Source organism: Mya arenaria, chromosome 13 (genome assembly GCF_026914265.1).
Source record: "Mya arenaria isolate MELC-2E11 chromosome 13, ASM2691426v1".
NCBI lineage: Eukaryota > Metazoa > Mollusca > Bivalvia > Myida > Myidae > Mya > Mya arenaria.
Window position 1 is genome coordinate 12,407,560 of NC_069134.1, and position 13,968 is coordinate 12,421,527.

Below are 13,968 nucleotides of genomic sequence, written 5' to 3' on the forward strand. Positions count from 1 at the left end.
TGTTCATGTAATAATAGATGCTAGCCCATACACAATGTTCATGTAATAATAGGTGCTAGCCCACACACAATGTTTCATGTAAAAATAGGTGCTAGCCCACACACAATGTTTCATGTAATAATAGATGCTAGCCCACACACAATGTTCATGTAATAATAGGTGCTAGCCCATACACAATGTTCATGTAATAATAGGTGGTAGCCCATACACAATGTTCATGTAATAATAGGTGCTAGCCCACACACAATGTTTCATGTAATAATAGGTGCTAGCCCATACACAATGTTTCATGTAATAATAGGTGCTAGCCCATACACAATGTTTCATGTAATAATAGGTGCTAGCCCATACACAATGTTCATGTAATAATAGGTGCTAGCCCACACACAATGTTTCATGTTATTAAAGGTGCTAGCCCATACACAATGTTTCATGTAATAATAGGTGCTAGCCCATACACAATGTTCATGTAATAATAGGTGCTAGCCCACACACAATGTTTCATGTAATAATAGGTGCTAGCCCACACACAATGTTCATGTAATAATAGGTGCTAGCCCACACACAATGTTTCATGTAATAATAGGTGCTAGCCCATACACAATGTTCATGTAATAATAGGTGCTAGCCCACACACAATGTTTCATGTAATAATAGGTGCTAGCCCACACACAATGTTTATGTAATAATAGGTGCTAGCCCACACACAATATTCATGTAATAATAGGTGCTAGCCCATACACAATGTTTCATGTAATAATAGATGCTAGCCCATACACAATGTTCATGTAATAATAGGTGCTAGCCCACACACAATGTTTCATGTAATAATAGGTGCTAGCCCACACACAATGTTTATGTAATAATATTTGCTAGCCCACACACAATGTTTCATGTAATAGTAGGTGCTAGCCCACACACAATGTTTCATGTAATAATAGGTGCTAGCCCACACACAATGTTTCATGTAATAATAGATGCTAGCCCACACACAATGTTCATGTAATAATAGATGCTAGCCCACACACAATGTTTCATGTAATAATAGATGCTAGCCCACACACAATGTTTATGTAATAATAGGTGCTAGCCCACACACAATGTTTCATGTAATAATAGGTGCTAGCCCACACACAATGTTTCATGTAATAATAGATGCTAGCCCACACACAATGTTTCATGTAATAATAGATGCTAGCCCACACACAATGTTTATGTAATAATAGATGCTAGCCCACACACAATGTTTCATGTAATAATAGATGCTAGCCCACACACAATGTACATATAATTAAAGATGCTAGCCCACACACAATGTTCATGTAATAAAAGGTGCTAGCCCACACACAATGTTCATGTAATAATAGATGCTAGCCCACACACAATGTTCATGTAATAATAGATGCTAGCCCACACACAATGTTCATGTAATAATAGATGCTAGCCCACACACAATGTACATATAATTAAAGATGCTAGCCCACACACAATGTTCATGTAATAAAAGGTGCTAGCCCACACACAATGTTCATGTAATTAAAGATGCTAGCCCACACACAATGTTCATGTAATAAAAGGTGCTAGCCCACACACAATGTTCATGTAATAATAGATGCTAGCCCACACACAATGTTCATGTAATAAAAGGTGCTAGCCCATACACAATGTTCATGTAATAATAGATGCTAGCCCACACACAATGTTCATGTAATAATAGATGCTAGCCCACACACAATGTTTCATGTAATAAAAGGTGCTAGCCCACACACAATGTTCATGTAATAAAAGGTGCTAGCCCACACACAATGTTTCATGTAATAATAGGTGCTAGCCCACACACAATGTTCATGTAATAAAAGGTGCTAGCCCACACACAATGTTCATGTAATAAAAGGTGCTAGCCCACACACAATGTTCATGTAATTTAAGATGCTAGCCCACACACAATGTTTCATGTAATAATAGATGCTAGCCCACACACAATGTTCATGTAATTTATAATGCTAGCCCACACACAATGTTCATGTAATAAGAGATGCTAGCCCACACACAATGTTCATGTAATAATAGATGCTAGCCCACACACAATGTTCATGTAATAAGAGATGCTAGCCCACTCACAATGTTCATGTAATTTAAGATGCTAGCCCATACACAATGTTCATGTAATAAAAGATGCTAGCCCACACACAATGTTCATGTAATAAGAGATGCTAGCCCACACACAATGTTCATGTAATAAAAGATGCTAGCCCACACACAATGTTCATGTTCTAGATGCTAGCCATCAATGTTCATGTAATAAGAGATGCTAGCTCACACACAATGTTCATGTAATAATAGATGCTAGCCCACACACAATGTTCACGTTCTAGATGCTAGCCATCAATGTTCATGTAATAAGAGATACTAGCTCACACACAATGTTTCATGTAATTTAAGATGCTAGCCCACACACAATGTTCACATTCTAGATGCTAGCCATCAATGTTCATGTAATAAAAGGTGCTAGCCCACACACAATGTTCATGTAATTTAAGATGCTAGCCCACACACAATGTTCACGTTCTAGATGCTAGCCATCAATGTTCATGTAATAAGAGATGCTAGCTCACACACAATGTTTCATGTAATTTAAGATGCTAGCCCACACACAATGTGTGTGAGAAAGGCACAGAAGAGCTTATGCGATGGTAATGTGTACGTAGTATGTGCGTCCGTGCGTCTGTAAACAATTCATGTTAACACGATACAGCCTTCAGTTTTGATTTTATCTTGATGAAACCTGTACAGTATCTACATATCCATTTGAGCTTGGTTCCTTTCGAAAACCAGCCAGATCCGCCCATGCATGCCTAGATTATGGGCCCTGATAGTATAAAAAAATCAGCGTGTCAGTAAACAATTGCTCATTTACACGATACAGCCTTCAGTTTTGATTGTATCTTGATGAAACCTGTACAGTATCTACATATCCATAAGAGCTCGGTTCCTTTTGAAAACCAGCCAGATCCACCCATGCATACCTAGATTATGGGCCTTGATAGGATAAAAAAATCAGTGTGTCAGTAAACAATTGCTCGTTAACATGATACAGCCTTCAGTTTTGATTGTATCTCAATGAAATTTGTACAGTTTCTACATATCCATAAGAGCTCGGTTCCTTTTGAAAACCAGCCAGATCCGCCCATGCATACCTAGATTATGGGCCTTGATAGTATAAAAAAATCAGTGTGTCAGTAAACAATTGCTCATTTACACGATACAGCCTTCAGTTTTGATTGTATCTCAATGAAACTTGTACAGTATCTACATATTCATAAGAGCTTGGTTCCTTTCGAAAACTAGCCAGATCCGCCCATGCATGCCTAGATTATGGGCCTTGATAGTATAAAAAAATCAGCGTGTCAGTAAACAATTCCTCGTTAACACGATACATCCTTCAGTTTTGATTGTATCTTGATGGAACTTGTACAGTATCTACATATCCATAAGAGCTCGGTTCCTTTCGAAAACCAGCCAGATCCGCCCATGCATGCCTAGATTATGGGCCCTGATAGTATAAAAAAATCAGCGTGTCAGTAAACAATTCCTCGTTAACACGATACATCCTTCAGTTTTGATTGTATCTTGATGAAACTTGTACAGTATCTACATATCCATAAGAGCTCGGTACCTTTTGAAAACCAGCCTAGATTATGGGCCTTGATAGTAACAAAATCAGTATGTCAGTAAACAATTGCTTGTTAACACAATACAGTCTTCAGTTTTGATAATATCTTTATGAAACTTGTACAGTATTTGGATATCCATTAGAGCTGGGTTCCTTTCGAAAACCAGCTAGATCTGCCCATGCATGCCTAGATTATGGGCCTTGAAATGATTAGATTATGGGCCTTGATAGTATAAAAAAAATGCTATTGTGTAATAAATGCTTGCGAACATGATACAGTCTTCAGTTTTGAGTATTCAGATACCCGTAAGGGGTTGGTTCTTTTCGAAAACAGTGATGTTGACCACACAAACCCAGCCAGTAGAGCATAGGCCCTTTTGGGCCTCTTGTTTTATAGTTATGGTCATTTATATTTTCCAGAAATAGGTGTTCCTACATGCATCAATAAAGATGCATATTTTTTTCCATTAGCTGAAATATGGTAATTGTATTTTCCTTTTTTCTTTTCAGGCACTTCTGTATTAGTTGAAAAGACATTATAAGACAGTTTGGAAAACAGTGATGTTTTCTACAGTGATATGTTGGTAAAAATGAATGTGTTTTGTGAAAAGGTTTGAATGTTGATAAGGTTTAATGTTTTACAATTTTGTAAGCTTTGATGTTGCTTTTCCATGAACATTGTGTATCATAAGCATAAACTCATCTGTTTTAGCAATATATTAAATACTCAGCTGTTTTACCATTAGTGTACTTTTCCTTAAACTCTAAATGTACGTTTGTATGAACATTATTTAAATGTAAGTACTGCTTGAATTTGGAGCCGAAGAAACTGATAGTTTATCTTCCAATGTGCCTTTGAACGATGTTGAATATGTCATGTCTACTTTTGTAATGTTTACTTTTATCTTCTTTCAATAAATCATTTATGTTATATTCCTGCTTCTGTCTTATTCCTTTTAAATTATATGTTTATCAAACACACGAAAATGACCGTCATCCTATGACATGTAAACACATGAGATAGTCCATAATCCTATGACATGTAAACACATGAGATAGTCCATAATCCTACGATATGTAAACACATGAGATAGTCCATAATCCTACGATATGTAAACACATGAGATAGTCCATAATCCTATGACATGTAAACACATGAGATAGTCCATAATCCTACGATATGTAAACACATGAGACAGTCCATAATCCTACCACATGTCAACACATGAGAGAGTCGTCATCGAACGACATGTTAACAGAGGAGAGTGACCGTCATCCTACATGTCAACACCTGAGTGTCCGTCATAGTCACTGCGACCTATATTGCGCCCTTGACCTTTGATGTATTGATCCCAAAATCAATAGGGGTCATCAACTAGGCATGACCAACTGGCATTCCAAGTATTAAGTTCCTAGGTGAAAGAATTCATTAGTTATTCAGCAGAAACCGTTTTTTCACCTCAAGGTCACACCAACCAATATGTTGACCTACCTACCTCAAAATCAATAAGGGTAATCTTCTAGTCATGACCAACCTGCATACCAAGTTTGAAGTTTCTGGGTTTAAGCATTGTTTAGTTAAGTTATAGAGCATAAACCATTTATCAGCTTAAGGTCACTGTCGACATACCGTTTTTCACCTGAAGGTCACTGCAACCTTGACCTTTGACCTTCAGATCTCAAAACCATTATAAGTCATCTACTGGTCATGACCAATCTGCATACCAAGTATGAAGTTCCTGGGTCATAGTGTTCTCTAGTTATTGAGCGGAAACAAAGTGTGACGTACAGACTGACGGACGGACTGACTGCAGATAGTGCAAAATGAATATGTTCATTGGAGGATACATAATTGAAACTTTACATGTTCTACCCTTGAGAATAAAGTAGAGAATAAATAACACTCAGTGTATAACATTATATAATTTTAATGACTCAAAAATTTGAATATGACCACAATCCCATTAACATTAAAATGTAAAATAATATAACAATATCAAAACAAAGAAACAAGAATATCAGACAGATAAAACTAACAACATAGTTATTTTAATGAAGGTTTTAAGCCTGAAATATAAATGGTGTTCAAAAACCTGGACAATGTTTATCGACTGATTATGCTGAGAAAGTAAAAGGCAAAACATGTAAACTAAAATAAAATAAATCTTTTCTAGTATAATATTTCACTAGATGAAAATCTGTACATAAGTCAAACACTCTCCATAGCACACTGTTTGAACCTTTCATTCTAAATCTTACATATATAAGGAGAAAAAATGTATATCTATGAGACTATGGATAGAGGGGAATAAAGGCATATCTATGAAGGAAAGGGTTATAAACCATACTAACAACTAGCAGCAAGCTATCGAGGGTCTCATATTTAAAAATGTTAATGCAACAATTGACTTCTTTTCTATCTTCTTAACATGTATGAGTAAATAGAACACTCCTATCAACCATCTCAAATGATCACTTTTCAAACTGTTAAATCTAAAAAGAAATATCATGTATTATGAACAGATTGTTTCATTGGTCTCGCAAGACTATCATATCAAATGATCATTTTTTCAAACTGGTAATTCAAAGAAGAAATAATATGTGTTCTAAACTGATTGTTATATTGGTCACGCAAGTCACTGCTTCTTTAGCACACTGGATATGCATTTTTTGTGAATAAATCTGTGTGGAAAACCTCTGTCTTGCACCCCACCATGCTAGATGAGTCACACGCTGTGACACAATACTTCTTCTTTCTTTTATTATACACTTGATGTAGGATAATTGAGATAATTCAAAAGATGATTTCCATAAACATTAACCTTACAAAAATATAGCTTCAAAACAAAGTAAACCTTAAAAGACATTATATTAAGGAACTTCGTGACGTATGCAGTGAATAAACATAACCGCGCGCCATGACGTCAGTAAACATCATCACATTTGCTTTTTTTGATAAAATGAACAAAATGTTCTTTGTCTTTATTTTCATAAAAAAATAATTTAAGATATGATACAAAAAATATATCAATCATGTGAGTCCGGCCCAAATAAAAAAATCTGACCCTCAGGCACGCTGTGTAGCCGGTAACTCGGCAAGCCTCAATTACTGGCAACGCAGGTGCCATTGGGTCAGATTTTTCTATCCAGACCGGAAACACATGAAAGATATTATTAGTCTGAATTTCCAAATAACATGTACAATTCAATCTCATGGCAATCTTCATCTACCATTCTTGGTTGTACGATATTTGTTTTATGCTCATTAAAGAGATAGCCATATTGTGTATGATTTACTTTCCATCTTCACCATGAATATTGTAAGATAATATAAGTTCAATAGTCAAACATAAATGAAGCATCATAAGCAACTGAATGAGACCAGTTTTAACACATGCATTATAATAGTAATAAAACATGGGAAGCTTTGTCAAGAACAATATACATGCACAATTCTTCAACAAAAAAGAACATTTCTATTCTGAGTTCTAAAATAGTTAAAAAAAAGTTAAGGCCTAGGATGATAAATCTATTAATGTCATGGTAACCTTGGTGATGATAGGAGCGTTGTGAAATGCTTTAGAGGTAGACCAATCACAACCAATTGGATTAATTATCAACAATGTACATGGACTATTTTTCTAGACTATTATAAAGCTGATCAAATCTTATTATTACTGCTTGAAATCCTTTTTGGTCAATCATTTGTTTAACAAAACTTTTAGCATGCATGTGAAACACGGCAGTTCAGACACAACAGACTGAGAGAGAAAACTGGTCCCAGGAGAAGGAGGTGTGGGTATGAGAGATGGAAATCCCTGCAGATATACTGGAGATATATACATAGTATAGTGCCGATGAGGATCTGTATCACACATTACAAAAACTGCTTTGTAAACATCTTAAATATTGTCTGTCACAAGACCATGAACAATCACTACATATATATACATAGGTAACATAGTTGTACTCATCATTAAATAAAATATTCAAAGAAAGTAAGAATAAATGGATAAGCTAACTTTTTACAGTGCTTAAATGGATAAAAAGAATATACAAATATTTTTGACTCTATCAAATTTATCTGCCTGAACATTACTATACTTATAAAAGCACTACACAGAAATAGAGGCATCTTAATTTAAGATTCTTCAAAGTTAAATAACAAAGATGTTCCTCTGTTTTGAATAACCTTGTATATCTAGTAAACAACATCTAGGAACCAACAAAACCATTAAGGCCCCTAGAACAACAGTGCACAATGTATAAATATATATCTTTCTGTAAATGATGACCTGCCAACCCAGGTGACTGTACTTGGAAAACAACATACACCTACTAAAACTAGATTATTTACTACACCAATAAACTCCTAAGGTATTCGCCACTGTACAACCAGTGAGAGATGGATTTTAAAACTGCAAGAATGCAGTAAGGTAATATAACAAGTACACATATGTATACTTTGGATTTATATATATATATGCACTTTATGTGTACACTTTATATAAAAAAAATACATCCCATTATGCAAGCAACTACTTGGATCTAGACTTCTTACTGTACGCGATGGTATATATAATTTTGGTGCCAAGCACATACAAACTTGACATATATGTATTTAAATCTTCCATTATAGACGTGCGCTTTAACTTGACTGTGCATTTAAAAGTGTGTCAAATACACAACTTTACAGCTGCACAATTAATAAATAAAATAATCTGAACAGCTCGAAGCCAATTTACACATTTTTAAAAATGTATTTTTTTCCTATCTAGGTAATAAGTAGAGTAAATTTAAGTGTATGTTTCTTATTGTATCACCCATCTCAGTTAAGAGTGAACATTCTGGACACCTTGATCGATGAACATCTTTACTCTTGTTTCCTGTCCTGTATGCCCAGCACCTCGCAAGGACGGAAATCCAATAATAGCTGCTGTCCACATCAGAACTAGCCCTGTATGGGGCTCAATTCTTCGCCTGCCGCTCTGTAAGCAACCCCTAACCATTAGGCCACAGTGACGGTTCATACAACATACATTTCAAATAATTTCTGAAAATGTGATCAAGAACATTTTACCTTTATGGCGTATTTAAATATGCTCTTACAAAAAATATCCTACCATTCTTAACGTAACAAAATTTAAAATCATTGCCATTTTCCCTGTATTATATATATATATATATAACAAAGCCCACATTAACCATAGAACCCTCACAAAATTAAAACATTGCAAGCGTAAGTTTTGATCTCAGGCTTCATACATTGCACACTGGTTTATGGCATTAGGTCAACAAAGTTCATCCATTTTCTGGCGCATGCCCAGGGTACCTCTGTTTGATCTCTGTGAAAATAGAGATGAGATTTTTCAGTCCAAAGAGGTACCCCTGGTCTACCCCCTTGTGTCGAGCGTCATCTTGGAATCCTCGATGTGTGGAGTGTGCAAAGTCAATCATGCGTACATCCACTTGTTCATTATCTGTCTTTAACTCCACTGCAGAGTCGCAGGAATCGTCTGAGGCCCCACAGTACAGTTCTGCTCCCTCCTGGTTCCCGTTGTCATGGTGGGGCTGGTCACTATTCTCACCCATCTGTTTGTTAACATTATCACAATGGTCCAAGTTGTCATTTCCCTGACCACCATACATAATTAGCAGAGAACTTGAGTAAAAGCGGAATGATTCCTGTTTTTCTACAATTCCCTTCAGATTATGAAGTCTATTTAATATAGGGTCCAGTAATTCCAGTCTCAGATGTTCACCATCATACAAGAAGAGTTCTAAGCTCTCCTTAAATCCTGCCACGCTCAGTTCGCGTCCATAGTATTTGTTTTGGCAAAGGAAATGCCCCTTAGCACGCTGGTACACCTGAAATTTATTAAACAGTTTACATAAGAAGACTTAGCCCGAATAATTTTGATACTTTCTCATAGGAAAAATTCAAGACATTAACCTAAGATTTAAAACGATATTTTGAATGCTTATCAGATTTAAACAAAAGGACTATGTATACATCTGAAATAGTGAGCATTTCATAGACATGTGATCTCTAAATTATCCAAATCATTAGAGGTAAGAAGGTTTCTTAATTTGTCAATTGGATTTTATTCAATTTTTAATTTGGTTGTAGCTTTTATAATCAGTAACCATTCTCCCTATTCCTCTCACCTGCATGCCAATAAGTCTGAGGCCCACATGACTGGACGTAGTGCTCTCACATTTGCGTGTTTGGCTGAGTTTCTTTGCCTCGGGAGCGTCGTCTCCATGCTGCCTCGTGCCCATCTTCAGGTCCAGGATGCACGGGAAACGGAACTTGGCTGCTACATTCTCCAACAGGATGTACTCTAGGTGCAAATTAAAAACATATTATATTATAAGCAATATTTCCCCCATGAACATTTGAAGTGACATTGGTGATAATGGGTTGGGTCATGTAGGGGTGTCTCCTCTGCTAGAAAACTGTTATTTCCTGATAGAACAAGAGCCGTCGTAAGACAGCGCGCTCGACTACGCCGCTTTGACTTAGAATACAATAACGTATAAAATAATACCAAGTTTGGTCTCTTTATGTCAAACCTGACTCAAATTATTCGATACATAAGGTGACTTTGATGCTGCCCTCCCACCAGCCCGCCCAAACAATGACGCAAGGCATTCAAATAACTTGATTTTCCATTATGAAAATGTGGTTAAGAATATACAAATATGCCTTTCAAAGGAAATTAAAAAAACATAAAAAATAAAAAAATCAAAAAAAATCAAGGGCCATAATTTGTATTTAAGCTTAAAATGGAGTTATGTTTATTGTTGTAAGATGGTCGTAAATAATTAGTAATTTAGTATAAAGTAATTTTTAAAAGTGCATTTAATGAACGGTATAGATTTTTTTTTTATTAAAATCCCAACTTGCCCTTAACTTTTACTTGCCCAAAACTTTGACCTAAGTCAAGCAGGGGCCATAACTTGTATTAAGGATATGGAGTTATGTAACCTCATTGGGTGATGGTCCTGAACAATTGTGTGAAGTATTAAGTCAATTGAATGAAGGGTATAGAAGTTATTAAACAATATCCCAACCTTCCCTAAAACTTTAACCTAAGTTCCATAGTCAATCAGGGGCCATAATCTGTGTAAAGAATAATATGGAGTTATCTAACCTCATTATGTGATGGCTCTGAACATCTGTGTGAAGTATTAAGTCAATTGAATGAATGGTATAGGAGTTTTAAGTGAAAATCCCAACTTGCCCTAAAACTTGAACCTGCCCTAAAACTTTAACCTAAGTCAATCAGGGGCCATAACTTGTATTTAGGATAATGTGGAGTTACGTAACCTCATTGTGTGATGGTCCTGAGCAACTGCGTGAAGTATTAAGTCAATTGAACAAAGGATATAGAAGTTATTAATAAATATTCCAACTTGCCCTAAAACTTTAACCTAAGTTCCATAGTCAATCAGGGGCCATAATCTGTGTAAAGAATAATATAGAGTTATCTAACCTCATCATGTGATGGCCCTGAACAACTGCGTGAAGTATTAAGTCAATTGTTTGTAGGGTATTGGACTTCTAAGTAAAAATCCCAACTTGCCCCAAAACTTTAACCGGACGCTGAAGCCGACGCTGGGGCGAGTAGTATAGCCCACCTATTCTTTGAATAGTCGAGCTAAAAATGTAAACATTGAAATGTATTTATAAATAAGTCCCTTGTACATATTCAATTCTGTCTTCAGACTCAGACTCAAAAATGTGAATTTGTAAACTAAACAAAACATCATCAATATCATTCTTTTTGATAAATATTACAAATCAAAGGTTAAACTAATTATTCAGTCATTCAGCAGTTTTAATCATCAAGACTTTGCTGATTCTTATTGAACAAGATATTAAATTATTTGCACTTTTAGTCTTTACTAAGACTCTAGATGTTAGTGAATATTTGCCGATGGACGGCTGCCCGTAGCCTGCAGGTGAAAATATAATACACCCTGTTATATGAAAGGGCATAATTTTTATAAAAATCCCATAGAATTCCTTATGACATGATACTTTTTCATAAGGAGAAATTCTTTCTTAGAACTGTCATAGCACATTTATCTTTTATGAGTAAACTGTATGGTGAAGGTCAAATACATAAACCTATATTCACAATGCATCACATCAAGACCAGCTCTTCAAACCCTGAAAACACTCATTGACATTTAAAGCTACAGTTACAGATAATGTCAAACAACAATATTGAACATTGCTCAGTTTCCTCAATATATTGGAAAAGATCAGCATTATGTCATTTAAATGCAGCTTTTTCCATCACTAATGTAGTTGTTGTTCAGGAAATATAGCGTTTTCCTGCAACTGGACTAATGCACTGTCTAGCCTTGGTGACAAAGTAATTGCCCGCGTTTTAACTTGCAACTAGGAGACCACTTGGAGCAGAAATTTGACATGTAATGAAATACACTTGTCCAACAACAAGAGCAAAGACAACAAGGATGATAACAGATAGTCCCAATGCTGAACATTCAGTTAGAGTATGAGGGATTGACAGATCAACAGAATCCTGTTAAAATTGATTAAAAGCCGTTTATATCCATTTCAAGAGTATAAATGCCAAAAAAAGTCTGAATCAATTCCAATCAGGATGAATCCTGAATTTTACCATCCCTGAAGGCAATCATCACTCAGATCAGAACCATACAATTCAACTTGTACATAAACTTTAAAGGTACAGCTAGTTATATCTAGTTATATCTCATAAGTCTACATACTCTTCAAGTTTGAGTCCTCGTTATATTTCCTCATCTTGGCCACCTCTCGTTTGTGACACTTAAGGCTCCACGGATTGAGGCCGGCGGACTTCTGGCCAGACTTGTGGTCCGGGGAGTTGAACAACGTGTCCAACTCCGTGCTCACCTCGATACTCCCGCTACGTAACAGGCGAACACTGCAATGACGCAGGTGGGCTCAGTAAAGGTATAATACAATATAATTTGGTCACACATTCAAAACATCATAAACAAGAAATACATTTGTAAAATGAAATTGAAATCAATTTCATCTCAGATCTGATAACAACAAAAAGATTTGTTCAACATAAAAATAAGTTTATGGCTTGCCATATTTTATAGACAATGTCAGGGCCCTTGAACATTTTGTTATTCTAGCAGGTGTGAAAAAGAGAAGTTCATGTCCTGCCGTATTTTATAGACAATGTCAGTGTCCTTGAACATTTTGTTATTCTATCAGGTGTGACCTTGAATGTAAGAAAGTTGTTTGTATTATGATATTATTATTTGTATTGACAGATTAACTCTCAAATATGTTTATGCAACAGTCAATTGTAACCATGGCCATCCCCCTGGCAATATGTTTACCAAGGTTCAATTGAATACCTTGTACTGTTTTCGAGTTATGGCGAAGATAAATATTTTTCCACAACAGCAATGACAATGCTGACAACACCAAGGCTCTCACAATAATCAGAATGGATGAGCTAATACAAGTCAAAGTTTATTGCTAGTTGCAAAATCTAAATTTAGATACAAAAAATAAATACAGTAACTGTAAATAGCAGCAAAACTTGATTCTTTTATAATAAACACTCAAACAAAACCAAACAGATAAAGCAGCATACAAAAACCAGCCACAATTGCAATATACCTGTATGCATTATCACTGCGTCTGGGGTGTTTATTCTTGGAGTGTAACTCAGGGCTCTGTGAGGTCTCAGTCTCACTTCCGCTGGAGTTAGGCGATGTACCCCGCTCATACGGCTTGGGTGAGGACCTCTGGAGCCTCTTGCCTGCCCGCTGCCTACCCAACGGGCTCACTGAATTATCCCCGTGGAGTGGATAGCCCATCAGGGTTATCTGCCCATCGTCATCTTCCTGTAACTCCACCTCCACAATGCCTGCCCAGAAAACAACAACACATACAGTACATGTTTTATCACATTTACACTAATTTCTGATAGCTGTTGAATAAGGGCCGTATTCAATAAGGAACGGAAATTGAACTTAAATTCAAGCTCAGAAACTAAGTGTTTTGATTTGCCTGCATATCTAGCTGACCAATAGGCTGAATGGAATCACTGAGGCATGTCTAAGAATAAGGATAAGATCAATATTGAATACTGGGCCTGCAGGACTATTTTGAGAGAGACAGTAAGTAAGGATTTTTAAAGACTAATGGATGACTCAGCACAAAACCAGAGAACAAATTATTAGTATTCTCTAATTGTTTTTAAATTATTTATAGATTATAAAAATTGTCTAAATAACACCCATCCCATATATTT

At 35.9% G+C, this 13,968-nt stretch overlaps 2 protein-coding genes across 7 annotated transcripts in view; one reads left to right on the forward strand and one right to left on the reverse strand.

Annotated features, from left to right (window-relative positions):
- Nucleotides 1-4,606, forward strand: part of LOC128212800 (apolipophorins-like) — a 51,471-nt gene extending 46,865 nt beyond the window's left edge. Inside the window, exon 44 of the mRNA XM_052918119.1 lies at nt 4,184-4,606. Within this exon, the coding sequence (XP_052774079.1) occupies nt 4,184-4,198 (15 nt within the window). The 3' untranslated portion in view covers nt 4,199-4,606. The remainder of the gene's footprint in view (nt 1-4,183) is intronic.
- Nucleotides 4,607-5,583: 977 nt separating this feature from the next.
- Nucleotides 5,584-13,968, reverse strand: part of LOC128214020 (inositol hexakisphosphate kinase 1-like) — a 31,661-nt gene continuing 23,276 nt past the window's right edge. For all 6 annotated transcript variants that reach the window (XM_052920220.1, XM_052920219.1, XM_052920224.1 and 3 more), the window contains exons 4-7: nt 13,332-13,581; nt 12,440-12,615; nt 9,842-10,017; nt 5,584-9,541 (exon numbers count right to left, since the gene is read on the reverse strand). In XM_052920220.1, coding sequence (XP_052776180.1) covers nt 8,975-9,541; nt 9,842-10,017; nt 12,440-12,615; nt 13,332-13,581 — 1,169 coding nt within the window. In that variant the 3' untranslated portion in view covers nt 5,584-8,974. The remainder of the gene's footprint in view (nt 9,542-9,841; nt 10,018-12,439; nt 12,616-13,331; nt 13,582-13,968) is intronic.